At 37.5% G+C, this 20304-nt stretch overlaps 1 protein-coding gene across 4 annotated transcripts in view; it reads right to left on the bottom strand.

The window, feature by feature from the left end:
- The window catches only part of ATP8A2 (ATPase phospholipid transporting 8A2), a 670261-nt gene that overhangs the window by 189583 nt on the left and 460374 nt on the right, over positions 1 to 20304 (bottom strand). For all 4 annotated transcript variants that reach the window (XM_021677381.2, XM_064373518.1, XM_021677384.2 and 1 more), the window contains exon 28: positions 1517 to 1591. In XM_021677381.2, coding sequence (XP_021533056.1) covers positions 1517 to 1591 — 75 coding nt within the window. The remainder of the gene's footprint in view (positions 1 to 1516; positions 1592 to 20304) is intronic.

The raw sequence follows: 20304 nt of genomic DNA, 5'->3' as shown, positions 1-20304 counted from the left end.
GGCCAAGACTGCATGGAGCTAAGAAGAGAATCCAGCCCTCATGCCCTAAGCATGGAAATCGGTCTAAAATCCACTCATGCTAGAAGCAGGCGATATATATACCTGTCCTTGGCTCTACAACAGAATCTCCTACATCTCAGTATTTTGTTTATATTATAGGGATGTGACATGTGCTTGTGTGAAGTGTCAACTCTATGACACCTGACCCTTTCATGCACTGAATAATCATGCAGCATTCTGCATATTTTCCCCAAATAATTGCATAAGTTTAACCTGCTCAAAATAGTTTCAGGTCCTGCAGAGTTAGCAACCCCTGGTCTCCCCTTAGTACACAAAGGGAACCCCAATCCATAGGTAGTGGTCAGAGTAGTCTTTCTAGCACAGGAGAGGAATGGACATCAATTCTGTCTTGTTCTTACCACTCCTTATCTTTGTCTTTTAGGGCATCAGTATCAACACAATTTAAACTCAAGATCCAGACGCAGTCCTCCTTGGAGGTGTCTGAATCCACACATCTGACCCTCTTAAACTGCAAGCTATCCAGGACCAGCGCAAACTACTGCATTGAGTATTTTACACCAGCCCCCCAGCACTGAGGTTATTCAATAAAGGGGGTTGAAAGCACAGAAGACTTAAATATCTAGCCACCAATGGATATGCACACTAAATATTTACAGCACCACAGGTTTTATTATTATATGTCTGGTAAGTTCCATTTATATCTATCTGTGATGACTGCTTCAGAATGTAAATTCCCACAAAGCAGAGTTTGGGTACAAGACAAGTGAGAGACCAATTCAAAAAGTGGGCCATTCTACGGTCTCTAGAACGCTCAGCTACAAGCCCCTTAGTTCTTCCTGCCAGTGAAACAAAAAGCAAGAAAGCTAAGCAGCTACTGAGTCATTTTAGCTAGAGTTTATATTTATTTCTAGCTTCCGAATTCATCAGAGTAATAAAAAGCAATAAAAAAGGAACTTGAAAATCATAAAAAATACCAGATGAGCTGATTACCATCCTACATGGTAGCTGGAAGTCAGAATTCATTATTTTAGCTCTAACTGCAGAAGAAAATGTTCTTTCACAAGGACAGAGACCCTTTCAGGTAGGACAGAAGGGACACCAGATCACACACTGTATATTTGTATCTATGTTTAAGAATTCAGAACAAAAATAATGAAGTGGAATGAGTTTAGATGTAGTTCAGAAATTTTTACTTGATCTAAAAACACGAAAATGTTACACAGGCATTCGGTAAGGGGGTAACAAGGGTCTATTATCAAGATATATGGGTTAATAATTTCATGGGGTTATTCAAGAATGATCTGCTATGATTGAAACCATGTGTGGAGAGTTTGGGCTTCTGCAGGATGTTTCACAGCAACAAAGGGCCAAAGATGTATTTGTGCTGCCTGCTAAGTATACAGATGATTGACTTAGATACACTTCCCAGACATAAACAGTGAAGGAATGTCACTGAAGTTCTGCATGCTATCAGATAGAGATGAAGAATGCTTACCACATTGTACAGGCCGATGCACCAACGTTCAAATAAAATCTGCCCAGAAAATCCATTAACAAAGGCGAACCAAAGCTGAAAGAGAAGAAAGTTCATGAAGTTTTCTATCAATATTGACCTACATGCTTCCATTCACTGAAGAAGTCGCGGGAATGTGGACCACCAGCTGGACACAGCTGCTAAAGAGTCAGGAGCCACAGGACTGCAGCAGTTCTTCTTTCATGAAACACAGACTCCCGATATCACAGACACCCATATTGTAAGGAAATTTTGTATTTAAGGCATACATCTATTTTAAGAGATAATATGCCCATGTTCATCGAAAAATACTTTATACTTAATTTGTATTTAATACGTTTGGTGTCAAAACTTTCTGATGGACTGGTGGAGTCTCGACTTCACATTCTTGTTTTTCTCTAAAGTTGATTTGAGAAATACAATTTGTCTTTGTAGGACTTCAAACAGATATAAATCATGAATAAAAAAACAATAACAGAAACCCCTCTGTTGATCCTGTGTGTTCTGAATTCATAAAATATTGACCCTCCTTAATCAGATGTCTACCACCTTGGCCAAGGTCAAAACACAATAATATAAACGAAACATTCTCAAATCATTTTTTGAAGTAATGAGAGATGTATGAATAAATAAACAAAATGTGGACTGTTATTCATGCCTTCAAGTAGTCTATGATTCTAACTGATTATGCAAGACACAGAAACAACTACAGAGCCAAGTGCCAGGATATAATTAGTGTGCACGGCAAGGGATAGCTCACGCCTATAATCCCAGCACTCTGGGAAGTCAAGGCGGGTGGATCACTAGAGGTCAGGAGTTCAAGACCAGCCTGGCCAACATGGTGAAACCTCGTCTCTACTAAAAATACAAAAAAAGCCGGGTGTGGTGGCACATGCCTGTAATCCCAGATATTCAGGAGGCTGAGGCAGGAGAATCGCTTGAACCCAGGATGCAGAGGTTACAGTGAGCCAAGATCGTGCCACTGCACTCCAGCCTGGGTGATGAGAAAGAGACGCTGTCTCAAAAAAATAAAAATAAAAATAAAAACACAACAACAACAACAACAACAAAGCACAGTCAGAGAAGGAAAGATCACCCAAATGTAATCAGAAGACACAGAGGGAGTAGGACAGGGGTGGAAGAGGGCCGAGCCACCGGGAGGATAGAAATCTGACTTAGAAGGAAGCAAACATGAAAATATGGAATACAAAAAATTGCTGCTGAAAATTCAGCTACATTCATATGAGATGTGATTCCAGTGATTGAGGGGAGACTTTAGAGTGTCTCATACCAATCACAGCATCGACTTAGCTGTGTCATATCATCACAGACTGAGACCGTTGCTGTGTGGAACCTAGCTGGCAACACAGAACAGACACCGTGACAACCAGAGTTGAGGTCAGCCCTGATATTGAAATTTTACTGGGGCAGATTTTCAAAATCAGTTTCTTGACTCCACCATACTAAGTTTCTTGAAGCAGGAATTGTTCCCTATGCGCTCTGTGCACTACTGTATCCAGTTTGATAGTCGGTACAAACAGGGGCTCACCAAGTCCAAGTGAGATCAAATTAACGGCCTCAATTCAAGTGCTAGATAACGTTTTCCTTAAATACAGCTTTCACCTTGTCATTCCCCTGTTCAAAAAACTACTAGGGCTCCTTCCTAAATCCAAGATAAACTTGCTGACTTTCAAAAACCCTTCCGCACTTTTATTCTTAATTTCTTTTGCCTTTAAAACTTTTTATTTTATTGCAAATTGACCTGTATGTATTTATGGGGTAGAAAGTGATATTAAAGTTTCTGAATACAGTGTAGAACAATTAAGTCAAGCTAACCAACATATCTATCACCTCAAATACTTATTTTGGAGGGTGAGAATATTTGAAATTTACTCTTCGCAACTTTGAAATGTACAATGGACTATTCATTATATTCACCACACTGCACAACAGATCTCAAAAAACTCCACACAACTTATTCCTCCTGTGTGAGACTTTGTACCCTTTGACCATCACCCCCCATTCCCTCCATCCTCTGTCATCACCATTCTACGTAGGATTTGATGATCTCTCTCCTAATCACTCAATTTCAACTATCCTCCCAAGAGGTCTGGCTGTTCTCAGTGAAGAAATATTGATAAAGAACTAAGAACCAGAGGTTCATGCTGTGTTCTGTGCTTGGAAAATTCCCACAACATTTATTCAAATATCAGCCATCTCTAAAACCACAATTTCAACCCTACTCTGTCCCTACACTGGAGGTCTTGGCAATCAATACTTCAACCACACTTTTAATGCAAGGAGAACCTGGATCCACATCAGACTCAAACACATTAGTAAATTGTTTCAAGGGTTTTAAGTTAATTTTCCTAAGACTGTGCTATAATTCTGAGTTCTCCTATTCAAACCATTGAGCAAAAAGATAACTAGTGAGTATTTTATCGTATTGCAAAATCCAGTTAATGTGTTGTCTCGTTGAAGGTATTAGTGATATTTCTACTGCTCTGCCCTCCCTCACATCAACTGAAAATAGCAAAAATAATTAAAAATAGAAAAGAGGCTGGGCACAGTGACTTATGCCTGCAATCCCAGCACTTTGGGAGGCCAAGGTAGGAGGATCACTTGAGCCCAGGAGTTCAAGACCAGCCTGAGCAACACAGTGAGATCCCATCTCTACAAAAAATAAAAAATTAGCTAGGTGTGGTGATATACGCCTCTGTAATCCCAGCTACTTGAGAGGCTAAAGCAATAGGATCCCTTGAACCTAGGAGGTGGGCTGCAGTGAGCTCTGATTGTATCACTATACTCCAGCCTGGGTTATGGAGTGAGACCCTGTCTAAAAAAAAAAAAAAGCATACACACTGTGAAACTATGAGTAGCTTTAATTAAAACTACAAATAGTATATAATAGATACAAATAAATACGATCAGATTGGGTCAAATCAAAGGAGAATGCCCACAGCAGACAGAGCCTACAAATTAAACCAAGTAAAAAAAGTTTTCAAAGAAATAGTGAAACAATGCAAGAAACCAACTCTTATTTAAATGATGAAATATAGAGGTTGGGGCAAGCAGCGGCAGAGGTTGAATACTGGATTGATTCAACACAGCAGGTAAATTGAAGCTGAAGAGCAAATGCTCTTTCTCTCCTTTTTTCCAAGAATCAAGCAGGGAGGACAGCAGGGCACCATAGATAGTATAAATGACAATCAACTTGGCAGATGCTGATCAAGTTCAAGGTGAATTGAAAAGAAAAAAAAATGCAGAATAATCCAACAGAAACTTATGACATACAGAAATTTCCTGTGAGGCACACAGGCCTCCTCTCCCAAGGGAAAGAAACAACAGCAATGGAGATGCTTATGATTGCAAAGTGATAGGAGAGCAGAGTACAAAGTGCTCAAAGACAACTTGGAATCCCCTTTCCCCTAGACATCTTCCAGAAAGATTATAGAGAAAACAAGAGGACACGACAAATGCACATGAAATAATCTTTCCAGGAGAACAAGGCCATTCTGCAGAAGAAAATTGCAAACATTCCTGGTGAGACTAAAAGAGCTAATGAAAATGTGAATTTTCTTTGCATCAAGAGTTATGATAAGATGCCTAATATAGCAAAGAAAGAAACAAATAGGAAGAGGTGAGTGTTACAAACTGAAGCCACCTAAGGAGAAATATGAAAGCCAGAGCTGACACTGCTGGCTGGGCGCAGTAGCTCATGACTATAATCCCAGCACTTTGGGAGGCTGAGGCAGATGAATCACCTGAGGTCAGGAGTTTGAGACCAGCCTGGTCCAATATGGTGAAACCCCATGTCTACTAAAAATACAAAAATTAGCCAGACGTGGTGGTGCATGCCTGTAATCTTAGCTACTTGGAAGGCTGAGGCAGGAGAATCACTTGAATCTGGGAGGCGGAGGTTGCAGTGAGCTGAGATTGTGCCACTGCACTCTAGCCTGGGTGATAGAGCAAAACCCTGTCTCAAAAAAAAAAAAAAAAAAAAAAGAATTGACACTGCTAAAACCACATATAGAGATAGGTAGTAAAACCTGAGAAAACAATTCTCAGCAAAGCTCAAAGGTTAATAAAGATTTTTAAGAGAAATGGATAGAGTTAGAAGCCTTTAAAGATAACAAAAAAATTTCAAAAAATGTACTTAAAAAAAAGAGGAAAATAGAATTTAAATGTTCAAAGACATAACAGAAGAAAATTTTCTGAAATACTCTAATCAGCCAATAGAGAGGAGACCCTTTGTCCTAGGAAACAAAACGAGCAGTAGACACAGAAAGATCAATACCCACATATGTCCTGCTATAGGAATTAATGAGTTTTAAGATTTTATAGGATCAATTCTTCAGTATATTCAGATAGAAAAAGTAGCAAAGAGAAAAAAATCCAGGAGGCTTCCTATTTCTCTCTAGCAGTACACGACACCAGAAGAGTAGAAGATGTTTACATTTTCCCTATACGTAGGGAAATAAAGTGTAATAGGAATTTTAGTAAGATAGAAATCCTAGGAAACATCAAAAGCTGAAAACTAACCTAAAATATGATGACAAATAATATTAAACATGTGTGTTATATTAATAATAAAAAATAAAACGTCAAGTGGATAAAAAAATAAAATCCAAAATATATGCTACATATAAAAGAAACATGTAAAATAAACATAAAGAAGACACTCTCCTCAAAAAAGATCAAATTCTTAGCTTGAATTTACAATGCCCAACACGATCAGGCCCCCACCTATCTTTCTGACAATACTGTAACTCCTCCAGTCAGCTGCAATGGTCTTCTGCTGATTCCCTGCACCAAGTACAGACCCAGCTTTATTATTTTGCACCTCAATATCAGTAATTATGACAGAATTTGTTTAATAAGTCAACTCTATCCCACTTGTTTGAAATGCCCCTTATCACATGATAAATTACCATAGTATTTGGAAAAGAATATGTGGTATTTCAGTCTCTATATACTCAAATGAATTTCAGATGCCTTGAATATTTAAGCACAAAAAACAAAACTCTGAAAGCATTAGAAGAAAACATGAAAAATATTATTTTGCTGTATGTGAAAAGTGACTTTCTGTAAAATATTAAACTTAGAACTGATGGATAAATTTGAAACTAATTAATTTCTACAGAGAAAAATATTTAAAAAGTTGAAAGAAAACTGATACTAAATAAGCAGTACAAACATATTTGGAATATCTATGAAAACAAATTTATTTCTTCAATATATAAAGAGTTCTTACAACTCAAAAAAAAAAAACACCCTACAAGCTGCTAGAAAAAGAGTATGTGCAATGTGATCCTAGGGGGAAAAGGCTTAGAAACATAGGAAATCTGGTTGTAATTAAACATGTAAACAAATGGATACAATTTTTTTTCTTATCAGATGGGTAAAAATATAAAAGTTTGGTAAACTGGGGAAATAACACTGTAACACCCAGCTGGTAATGTAGCATTGTCTATAAATATGTTTAATTTAGTTTTCCTTTGAACAAGTGATTCCACTTGTAGGGATGTACTCTAAATTATATCTTATCGATGTAATCACATAATATTCAACACAAAAATATAATGATATGGCATTATTCGGAAAACAATGCCACACCTTTATATACAGAAAACAAAAAATTAGAACTTGCATGTATATTGATAGCTGGTTAAAGAAATTATGGCTCATCCTGTAATAAACTCTATGTAATTTTAAAAAGATTTAATTTTAAATATAAGTCCACATGTACTGCAATACAAGAATCTCACAGATACATTATGAAAATGAAAAAATAAGGGTAGTATTGAATGGCCATGACCATGCAGAACAGATGTACATACTCATATATGCATGGCAACATAAGAGATCATTAATATTCATCATCTTTAGGTGGAATTAAGTGTTCTCTGTGGGGAAGAGGGGCACTTGCTTACACCTCTTCTACTGTTTTGAACTTTTAAAACACATTCATGTTTTATTTACATAACTGTTTCAAGCAGTAATTCTCAACTAGGGGTGATTTTACCTCTGAAGAGACATCTGACAATATCCGGAAATTTTTTATTGTCACACCCTGCGGGAGGGACCTACTGGCACTGAGTGGGCCAAAGATGCTGCTAAACATCCTACAAGGCCCGGAAGAGCTCTCGACAGCAAAAAATTATATAGACCAAATTGTCAATGTTGCCACTGTTGAGAAACCCTGGATTGTTGAGAAACCCTGGATTAAAGAAATAAGTTTATAATGTGGTCAACCTGATACAAACTTAGAAATCTTGCTTGTATCAGATGTTTGTTACCAACAAAATAATAACATGTGGCTGGTTGCATGAAGCCATGATTCTGCTAGTATGTATGGGGGCTTGGGTTTAGAAAGCTTTACTCTTTTTTGAATAAAAACAGATATGAATCTGTTACCTTCACAAATTTGGAACCTGAAAACAAACATATAACTTTATAAATTATTAATGAGAAATTATGTTAAAGACTGAGTAAATTCGGTATAACCAAAGCACCCAAGTTGTTGAAAACATACAAGGGAGAAAAAATCTTAAGAAATCTAGCGTCTCTTTCCGTGAACTGACCTTGTTGACATTAACATACTCCAAGCAATACTGAGCCATGTAAAAAGTTTCATTCTTCATTTCATTTAACATTGTTGATTAGCTGAATGTTGGAAGATTTTCTCTAAGCAGCCAGTGTTCTGACTCTGTCCAAGTTGGCACTGGTTTGGCCACATGTTTCTTCAAAGATTTTTGATACGTTTGTACTAATTTTTATCAGTTGCAGGTGCTGCAGCTTTTTGAGAAGTATAAACAAACTTATTCTCAACATTTTCAATTCAATTTCAATCTGCATTCAAACGATACATCATTAGATGATTGGACCTGTTTATTTCATTGAAACTATTTACTTAGCAGAAAGAAAAAAAAAACTAAAACCAACATAAACAAAACAAACAAAAAAACACTTCTTAATTTTAAAATCCATGAGCTGGTTTTCTCTTACGTTGAAACACTCAAACTTGATTTCATTTTGGCAAAATTTCCATAGGTGAAATGGGAAAGGTATGAGAACGCAGTGTATTTTTAAATATTTACATAAATGTACTTAGTTTTTATTTTATTTATTCGTGAGACAGGTACATGATGGCTCTGTGACACTTTATAAAATCAGACTTTCACACTAGTTAGTCATATACAAATGTTAATTCATACACAAAAAAGACAGCACCACCCAATTCCTAAACATAAATGTCATTTTTGGTGGGCCACAAGTTCCCAGCTGTGTACACCAAACACAGAGCCCTCAATGCAAACAGACGATCCGCCCCCCAGCTGACGTGCAGCTACTTGGATGGCAGCTTGCTTATAGCCACTAAATTTTACTCTTGGATTAACGGGAAAAAAGATTCTTCTGCCTTTACTTTCTTGTTAACTAGGAATGCCGTTAAATGAATATAGTCAAAGCACAGAGAGCCAGATCCCGGCAGGATGGCCTGAGACTTGGTGAGTTGGTAGGAAGACTTGCCAAGCACTGCTGGCTTGCCAAGCTCCTGGGGTTTTTGGTCCTCAAATGTAGTGTTGTTACGAGCAAACTGACCCTAACTTATTAAATGGCTTTTCCTTCTTGGAAAAAGACCTTTCTTTGCTTTAACTGCTGCCTGACTGCCAAAAATGCAGTAACCGTCTTGGCTAATTGCACAGGCTCCTGTCTGGACGTCCCGCTGCCATCGTCCAATCTCGGCGGGTTGTACCTGCCGCCACTCTCAGGTTCTCAGCTAACAGCTGACACTTAACAGATGACTCAGTAATGTGGAAAAGGGATGACCTGTTCCTCTATTTACTCTGCTCTTTCAGGATCCCTGGTAGAGGATTGAAGTGCAAAAGTACCCTATGGAGAATAATGAAGTAAATTAACATATGGTTTTTCACTGAAATGGCAATAACATTCCAATCTACTAATTTACATATCAAGTCTGGGCTGATAAACTGGCACCAAAGATATCTGTTTAAGTGTCTAAATGCTTCCTTTTTTTTTTTTTTTAATTTGATATGGCCGTATGTAGTAAGATAAAATATAAATGTATACCTTGTCTAAAAATTCTATTTCTGAAAATCTACTTCTCATAAATGAAAGCACCGGTATATAGGAACCCATCTTGTTTTGCAGTATTGTTGGTAGCAGAAAACAAAATAGGAAGCTCAGAATAAAAAAAAAAACCCTAAAGTTCTTTAGTAGGGAGTGATTGTAGCAAATCTATGAACTAGAAACACCTATTTTTAAAATGTTAAGTTTATAAGTATGGAAATGAAAGAATGCCCAAGAAATAACATGATATTGACAAAAGAAAAGGCAAAATAAATAAATAGGTAAGTAGGTAGAAAATCAAGGGGAAAAAATCAGAAATGCTATTACAGAGCAAAGGTTGCCAAGAATAATAATAGCAGTTAATAGTAGTAAGACACCTCAGAGTAACTTTTTCTGTTCAATAAATTATGGGATGGAGTGGCCAGAATTAAATGGAGACCAGAGAGGATATTGTGATAATGACAGGGCCTTATCTATAAAATCTTTGGAGAATTTTCTCTTGCTGACTGAGTCTTTGGCAGGTAAAATGCTAGCAGCAAACACCACACACTAATAACACTTTTAAGGACTTTTCAAGGCAAACCAATAAAGTTACAGAGCAACGTGTAATTTTTAATTAAATTAAATTTAAAAAATTTAATTACTAATTTTTTGTAAAACCACTATAAAAATGCTACATGTTTACGTACATTTGTATGAGTGCAAAGAAAAGTATGGAAGGTTGACCAAACTGTTTCTATTGATTCCTGAGTAGACATGGAGCCAGAAGAGGGGAAGTTATTTCTTTCTTTATACATTTTTATTATCAGTATAACAAATAAGCATGATTTCAACTTCAAAGAATTATGTAGAAGAAGAGAACTTGCTCTTCCTTATCACCACACCATACTCATTTTTCTCTTAGAGCTTGTCACATTCTGTAATTTTTATTGTATTGCCATCTGGCTACCCCATGTGCTGAGAGATTATATTGATTCCACTCAATATTGTACACCTGGGATCCAGCACAGGGGTGGGCACACAGTAGGTGCTCATAAATGGATATTTGCTCAATAAATATTAATACTTAATGTCAAAGAGAAAAGCTGATCTAAAAGAGCATTATAACGAACAAATGGAAAGAAAACCACACACTGCAGAACTGTTGTTTCTGTTATTTTTTGATGACGATACAAGCTAACATGTATTTATCGCTTACTCTGTTCCAAGAATCTTGCAGTACTCTAAATGAATTATCTCATTTAAATCTCCTAACAATCCTAACAAAAGGTGTTATTCCATTTCACAAATGAGGACATTGGGGCACAGAGAAGATGAAAGATATTATGGCTCTTATCAAATAGGTGTTTAGTAGACTGCAGTGATTAGCAGTCAATTCTACTTATTTAAAAATAAGTAATTTAAAAAACATTTAAGTTAAGGCAATTCAGAATCATATCAGTATTATGGCTACTAACTTATTATAGTACTGATACTTTAAGATTGCCACGTGAACAAAACACTTAATAACTATAAGCGCATAAGTACACCAAAAATTTTATAAAGACAAATTATCCAGATCTTTTTCTTTGAACGCCAAGGGATCATTTTAAGATTAGGGTATAAACAGTTTGAAAAGCAAGCTTTAACAATCTTCCCCATTTGTACAACAAAATGCAACCACTCCAGTTTGAAATATTATATTGCAATCTTTTGCTAATGTGGTCGAGACCGACCTAGCAGACAATCAGAAGTAATCTTCTCACCTTTCATTATCCAAATTCCTTGAATAAAAAACAACACAAATTAAATGCTAATGGGAACTTTAGGGTATGTTTAAAAGGACTTGAGGCTGGGTACAGTGACTCCTGCCTATGATCCCAGCACTTTGGGAGGCTGAGGCAGGAGGACTTCTTGAGCCCAGGAGTTTGAGACCAGCCTGGGCAACAGAGTGAGATCCTGTCTCTACAAAAAAGTTTTCAAAAAGTAGCTGGGCATGGTGGCACATGGTGACACCTGCCTGCAGTCCCAGTTACCTAGGAGCCTGAGGTGGGAGGATCGCTTGAGCCAGAGAGGTTGAGGCCGCAGTGAGTTGTGATCGTGCACAGACTGGGTGACAGAGTGACACCATATCTCAAAAACAAACAAACAAACAAAAAACAAAAAGAAAAAAAGAAAAAAGAATAAAAGGACTTGAATTTTAATCTCAAGGGTATAAAACAGTAATTATTACACAGAAATAAATGTAGCAGATGATGTACATACATACATTTTTTTACTTTAGTCTGGCATTTTCTTTTCCATTAAAATCCTGACCATCATAAGAAAGATGAACCTTCTAGCTCAAAGTCACAAAAGTTAGTAGAAAGAAGTCTGGCAAACATTTAAAAATTTTCCTTAATTACTAATTTCTCAGCATTATGAAATGTCTCTATTTCTGCAAAACTACAGACTTACTCTGTGGAACATCAGGTAAATACAAAATCGTGTTTTTCCTCCATAAAAGACCATAATACCGACCAGATGGGGTATGCACAATTAAATTGATTTTTAATAAGAAATTCTTGGCACAATAGAACATAATCGCTCCAAATTGTGTCAAGGACTACATAAATTTTTTTATAGCTCAAGGCTTAGACTCTTCAGTCCAAATCCTGAGCTGGCATGCTAGGGGACCGAATAGCTCTCCAGACCAGTGAGGAAATAATGAGCCTTTCATCTGGAGGTCACTGGTTAGGATCTGCTATCGTTCATTAATAACACAGCTGTTTCAAACCTCCTGGTGCTGGAACAGTGGCAGGGGGTTTATTATGGAAGGAGTAGTAGAAATATGTATAAGATCACTTCATTTATGGGCAGGATCTATGGCAAATATTTGAGAACATGTGTTTTATAACCAATAGAGTAACACTCTTAACTTATCGACAGTAAGATTTAGTGCCTGGCCGCATAGACTATGATCATCAGAAGAGAATTCTGATGCTATCCTTCTATTCCCATCAGCCACAGTGAGCCCTGTGGCCTGGGCAAGGTGTGAAGCTGCTTTGTGTCTTATTTTCTGGTTCTGGAAAGTAGAGTGAAAGGTCTGTCTACTCTCCCAGAGGAGGGTTATAAGGAAAGAATCACATGTATATATTAAAAATTCAGTTACTGAACTATTTACCTAAGATCCTGCTTCAAGTTATACTCCGTGCTATGGGTAGGAGTTGCAAAGGTGAGACACCATCTCTGTCTCAAACAATTAATTCTGTTTGGGGACAGGCATGGAACGTATCTGAGGTGCAGAAAATTTCTTTGGGAACACAGGAGAGGGAGAAACAGGTTCTGTCTGGAGGAGTGAGCATAACTTTTCCAAATGGGGTGGCCACTTGGGCTGGGTTTTGAAGCATCGGATTCCATTCATCAACTGGGCAGCGGGAGAAGGGGCAGTGAAAGTAGAGAGAACAACTTGGACAAAAGCCTAGCAGGTGTGAACTGCCAGGTGGCTGGAACAAGGAAAATGAAGTGAGAGAAGAGGGCTGGATTCAGACCGTGAAGGATACTAGACAGGAATTCTCCAAATACATGAGCAGCTGTGCACATATTCCCTAAGAGAAATCTAAAGATCCATGCATCTACAAATCTCAAAAACTATCTCAATATGTTTTATGTACTTTTTGGTATGGTAAAATATACAGAACACAAAATTTACCATTCTAACCATTTTCAAGTGTACCATTCAGTGGTATTACAAACATTTACATTGATGTGTAACCATCACCATCATCCATCACCAGGACTTTTTTTTATCACTCCAAACTGAAACCCTGTACCCATTTAGCAACTCTCCTCTCCACCCAGTCCCTGTTAACCACTATTCTGTGTTCCGCCTCTATGAAATCATACAATACTTGTCCTTGTCTGTGTAGCTTATATCTCTTAACATAAAGTTTTATTCATCCATGTTGTAGCATGTATCATTCTTTTTAAGGCTAAATACCATGCCATCATATGTATGTAGCACATTTTGTTTATTCATTCATCCATACATGGATATTTCAGTTGTTTACACTTTTTGGCTACTGTGAATAATGCTGCTGTGAACGGTGGTATAAAAACATGAGTTCAGTCCTTGCTTTCGATTCTTTGGGATATATACCCAGAAGTAGAATTGTTGGATCATATAGTAATTCTGTGTTTAATATCCTGGAGGTACAGCCATACTATCTTTCAAGTGGCTAAACCATTTTACATTCCCACCAGCAATGCACAAAGAGTTTCAATTTCTCTACATCCTCAGCAATCTTGTTTTCTATTGATAGTAGCCATCCTAATGCGTATGAAGTGGTATCTCATTGTGGTTTTGAATTACATTTCCTCAATCGTTAGTGATGTTGAGCACCTTTTCATATGCTTATTGGGTATCTTCTTTGGAGAAATGTCTACTCAAGTCTCCCGCTCCTTTTTAGTTGTTTTTTTGCTGTTGTGTTTAGGCGTTCCTTAGATACCTTGGATATTAAACTCTTGTCAGATATATGACTTGCAAACATTTTCTCCCACTCCTTAGGCTGCCTTTTCACTCTGTTGATGGAATCGTTTGAAGGATAAAAATGTTTAATTTTGAGGAAGCCCAATTTATCTATTTTTTATCGTTGTTGCCTATGTTTTTGGTGTTCAAGTAAACACTGCCAAATCCAACGTCATGAAACCGGCCCCCTATGTTTTCTTCTAAGAGTTTTATTGTTTTAGGTCTTACATTTAGGTCTTTGATTCATTTGGAGTTATTTATTTATTTTTTTTTGAAACAAAGTCTCACTCTGCCGCCCAGGCTGGAATGCAGTGGTGTAATCATGGCTTACTGTAGCCTCAACCTCCTCAGGACTCAGGTGATCCTCCCATCTCAACACCTGCCCCCCGCCCCATCCCCACGAGTAGCTGGGACTACAGGAATGTGCCACCGCAACTGTCTCATTTTCATATTTTTATTTGATAGAGACGGGATTTCATCACATTGCCCAGGCGGGTCTCAAATTCCTTGGCTCAAGTAATCCACCTGCCCTAGCCTCCCAAAGTACTGGCATTACAGGCATGAGCCACTGAGTTATTCTAAATTAACTTTTTCATATGATGTTAGGTGAGGCTCCAACTTCATTCTTTTGCATGTGGATATCGTTTTCCAAGCCTCATTTGTTGAAAAGACTGTCTTTTCCTTATTGAATGGTCTCGGCACCCTTCTTGAAAATCATTTAATCATATATTCCAGGGTTTACTTCTGGGCTCTCTATTCTATTCCATTGGGTCTAGGTGTCTATCTTTATGGTAACACACTGTTTTGACTGCTGTAGCTCTGTAGTAAGTTCTGAAGTCAAGAAATGTTCGGTCCTCCAAATAGATTGTTCTGGCTATTTGAGGATCCACTGGGATTTCACATGAATTCTAGAATAGGTTTTCCTATTTTTGCAAAAAATGTCATTGGGATTTTGAGTCTACAGACTCAACGCAATCTCTATATATCTGCATTTAGGTAACATCTAAAATTTTTAATGATAAGGATACATAGTTGTAAAAGATATAATTTCTGGTATATTATAAATATTAAAACTATAAAATAAATTTACACCACTTTTTAATGTGGCTAATGGATTCTAAATACCACAGACTTTCATCACAACCCACTTTTAAAAATACATTAAAAAGTACTTTGTGTGTGTGTGTGTATGTGTGTGTGTGTGCATATGAAGAGATTCATTATAAGGAATTGGTTCACACAATTAGAAAGGTGGGCAGGTCCCAAGATCTGCAGAGTGAATCTATAAGCTCGAGACCCAGGAAGAGGTGATGTTTCAGTTCCAGTCTGAAGGCAGGAAAAAAAGTTGATGTACCAGTTTGAAGGCAGTCAGGCAGGAAGACTTTTACTCACAGGAGGATCAGTCTTCTGCTCTCTTCAAGCCCTCAGCTGATTGGATGAGGCCCACCCACATTAGGGAGGGCAATCTGCTGTCCTCGGTCTCCCTATTTAGATGTTAAGCTCTTCCAAAATCATCCTCACAGAAACACTCAGAATAATGTTGACCGAATATCTGGGTATCCCATGGCTTAGTAAAGTTGACATAACATTAACCATCACAGGGTCCTGGAGGACACACAACTAGAACCCCAACTCTGGAAATGCTTCCATGATCTCCCCACCTCCACAAGACTCCATTCAATGTCCTTTTTCTGTTCCCACAGCCTCATCACAGATTAGATCACATCATCCTATCACATCATATCATATATCATTATATATCATACCATATCATATATGAAATCATCGTATCATATAACGTCATCATATCACTGTATCATATCATACTATCATATCATATATCACAATCCTGGCTGGCTTGCCTATCTCTCTCACTGGACTGTGAACTCCTTGATGTCTCTGCAGTGCCCTGAAGACCTTACTGTGGAGTCAGACCAACTGGCTTACATCCTGGCTCTCCTACTCTTAGCTGTATACTTAAGCAACCTTCTTTTTTTTTTTTTATTTTAAGTTCTGGGGTACATGTGCAGGAAGTGCACATTTGTTACATAGGTAAACATATGCTGTGGTGGTTTGCTGCATCTATCAACCCATTACCTAGGTATTAAGTCCAGCATGCATTAGCTTTTTTTCTGATGCTCTCCCAATCCCCACAGGCCCCAGTGTGTGTTGTTCCCCTCCCTGTGTCTATGTGTTCACATTGTTCAGCTGCCACTTATAAGTGAGAACATGTAGTGTTTGGTCTTCTGTTCCTGCGTTAGTTTGCTGAGGATAATGGCTTCCAGCTCCATCCATGTCCCTGCAAAGGACATGATCACATTCCTTTCTATGGCTGCATAGTATTCTATGGTATATATGCACCACATATTCTTTATCCAGTCCATCATTGATGGGCATTTGAGTTGACTCCATGTCTTTGCTGGTGTGAATAGGAACAAGCATTTCTTGAACAGTCAAAAATTTTATAGCATTCCTTTTACCTTGAACTTGTTTTCCATTCCACTTGACACATACAGTTTTACCATAATTTAATGTAGTTTTGTTTATTTTACTGACCACCTGTTATATGTCACAGAAATGGTAAATGGAAATTAAAATTAATTTTGTTTTAATTTCTATTCCTGTTGCTCATTTCTATAGATCTCAGCCCTGAAAAATCTATTAATAGTTCACATATTAAAAAGAACGTAAAGCCTTTTACAGCAAGATCCATCAATACTTTAGATTTCTTCTGAACCATATGCCAAAAATAATACAGTACTCTAATGTAAAGTTCTTTGAAATCTTCTATCTGCTGACATTGTGATCAGGTCATTTTCTAAATTTTCTAAAATGTGAAAAAACAGAACCACTGACTTGCAGAAGTATTTGTTAATTAGTCACAAGAATCACTTATTTTCTTAACTTCTGAGAAGTATATCTAGAGGTATACTAAGAAGTTTCAAATAACCTGGAATTATCCCCACTATGGTCTCATTTAGATTTATGTTTTTTCACTCAATATACTCAGCAAAGTTTGAAAAAAGTAAAAATGCTTTATTTGTAATAGCCTCTTGCTACTGCATTGCCATTTGATAAAACAGTTTTCTCTTAACACAGAGAGCTAAGCTTGCTCTGTGTAAGAATACATTGTATTCTTTGTGAATAAGGTTGTCTCATATCATATCACAGTCACTGTGCTACATGTCTTAAGGGCTCTTTCAAACCCTAAAGTTGCAGATTTAGCTCATTCAAAGTTTGGAAAATTTTTGTCACACTCTTACAACACCTCTGTCTTCACTTTCTAACCAATCAGTTAAATCAGGAAAAAAAGATTCTGATTTCATATTCAACTACAATGCACATGTTAATAAAAATCCCACGATGACTCTTTTGCTTCTGAGCTTCCATTCATAGACAAAGATAGATCGAATGAACAGAATCTGCCCATGGCCTTGGTGTCTGCATGCAGTCATGGGCAGCTGCCGCCCATGCTTCTCATGGCCAGTCTCTCTGGACTCTTGCTCAGAAGCAAGGTATTGCTGACCATTGTGTATAGTGAAAGGGTGGGTGGTACAGCTGAATAGATATTATCTCAATTCCATGACAAGATAAATGTACTATCAAGGTCTGGAGATGATAAACATGCAGCCTTTTTTTTTTTTTCATTAAATGTTGTCATATTGGTTTGTGTCCCTAAGATTTTTTTGTATTATGGTGCATATACCACAGAAAGATTTGAAGAGGTGAGATGTATTCTTTCCTTTTGTGAGCTGGGAAATGTGGGCTCTGGAGAGTGAGGTGGGGAGTTACAGTTTTTGTAAGTTACCTAACAGAAATGTTTAGGAGGCAGGCTGGAGGGTCAGGAGAGGCAGGAATCCCAGAAGGGCCAGAAACAGTGGTACATGCCTTTAATCCCAGCTACTTGGGAGGCTGAGACAGGAGGATCACCTGAGGTCGGGAGTTTGAGACCAGTTGGGATTAGTTTTGAAGAAAGATCCTGAGATGGCCCAGTTGATGGATCTGATGTAGGGTGGCAGCAAAGAATGACTCCAGGCATCTTCTGCTAGGAGACAGGAGAGATGGTAACGACCATAACTAGAGATAAAGCTCAGGAGGGAGAGTGCCAAGTGGTAGATGAATGTATTTTGGGGGCATGTTTAATACACAGTACCTGTGGGGTCTCAAGTCAAAAATCTAAAGCACAAGGTTGATGCTCAGGCGAGAGCTTCTGATAAGAAAATCTTTGCAACATTAGCGAATACTCTATAACCACAACAGTAGAAGTCTCCAGTGAGGGAACCTATATTAGGAGGAGGGAAGAGGAAATCCATGGTGGGCTTCTGGGTGACAGCAACATTTAAAGGTCAAGGGAAGGGAGAGAAGCAAAGAAAAGGCACTTTGCAATACATTTCATAAATGGTACCTAAAGTTTATAGCTCCTTTATTTTAACCCTAAGTAAGTATTTATTCAGGGTCAGAGACTTCATCAGACATGACTGGCCACAATCAGGAAGCATGACCACCTCCAGAGCCATAGCTGAGAATGGCAGCAGGGAAGAGGTTACAGAAGAGGTCAAGCTGGCCCAACAGCCCTGTCTGTCCACCAGATCAAAAATGACATAAGACTAACAAAGCCCAACCTGGGCCATCCATAGTAAAAGCACTCTCTTCCTCGGCCCTTCGTCCCCACTGTTATACCCCACAATCCCAGCTATCAGTTTCTGGTACTAAGAAGTGGCAGCTTCCTCAAGGGCCCCACACTGAGAGCTGCTGTAAAAGGCTTAGCACTCAGACCTTGCAAGAACAAAAATGGGAGATAGCGCCAGGATGGAGCCCCACCTCTCAGTCAGCACCATGTGTCCTTCCCAGGCCTCGGAAAGCTGCAGATGGATGATGCTGGTGCATTCAGCTCACAGCTTCACAGGGAAAACCATATTTGAATATTTGTTCCTTTCTCCTTCCCCTTTCTCTTTGCTTTCAGCTTTTATTTTCAGAAGGAACAAGTAATATTGCCTTAAAAAATTCCTAGCAATCAAGCTACTATCATGGTCATTGTATTGCCTTATGCTTATGACATTATTAATATTCAGAAAATAACATACTTTATTTAAAATAATTTTAAGTCATTGATATAGCAAGTTGTCTATTGTAAGTGATTACTTTTATGACTTCAGAACAGTAGCTGAACAATTAGCAGAAATATTTGTCAATCCTGTTGAAAAGCCTAAGAATACTAATACAGATAGGGAATCAGCAACTGCTGAAGGCAATAATTACAGCACGGAATGTGTTTTATGAGGAGTAAAATCCTCAAAATATCTTTTATTGCTGCAGATACTTGTATATTAGACTTTCACGAAATAAGCTAATATATGATTTAACCTGAATATGTGACACGATCATGAACACCTGGAAAAAAAAATCCACAACTAATTCCATGGAAGGTCCTCTTAATTATCACCCAAGTATAAATAAATATAAAGTTAAAATGTAATTTTCTTTGTATTTGCACAGTATAAAATCCCTTTCCACAACAGGACTTAAAGGAGCAGGGATAGTACTTTTCATTATCTACATTTGCTAACAAGTTTGTTCTCTATTGTTTTCATAACTCTTCTTGAAATTCTTCCAGGAAAGTAAAATAAAAATGATAAGCAAAGAAAAAAGCTCTCATCTTTTATCGTAGGGCCAAATTACTGTGAGCATATATTATTAGCATCTGAAATGTATTAGTCATTCAGTATTTCAATATTTGCATTATTAAATGAATGTTAAATGATATAATTAAGAAGTAAAAAGCTAATTAAAGAAAGACTTGAACACACTCATTGGGTGTGAAAACTTTTAAGAAAAGATTTCACAGGAAGGAACACAGAGAAAATAGAGATAAATGAGGGAACAAAAGAAAACATTAAATAAATTTGATTTCCTATCCTCAAAGAGATAGGAGGAGATATTACATTTGTAAACTGAGATCAGAATGCTTGTAGGGAAAAAAAGACATAAAAAACCAGTTACGAATTAAAAAGAAAGAAAAACATGACTTAAAAAAGTCCAATCCTCAACAGAGGACCTAAAAGATAAGTCACAGAAATATCCAAGACAGTAAAAGATAAGATTAGTATGTAAACTCAGAAGGTTCAATATATGACTAAGTTGTGGAGAGACAGAATGTAGAAAATGGAACTAGGATATTACCAAAAAATAATAG

Source organism: Aotus nancymaae, unplaced genomic scaffold (genome assembly GCF_030222135.1).
Source record: "Aotus nancymaae isolate 86718 unplaced genomic scaffold, 86718_ANA_hifiasm-v0.15.2.pri h1tg000009l, whole genome shotgun sequence".
NCBI lineage: Eukaryota > Metazoa > Chordata > Mammalia > Primates > Aotidae > Aotus > Aotus nancymaae.
Note: the sequence above shows the minus strand (reverse complement) of the source record. Positions and strands in the feature narration are given on the sequence as shown.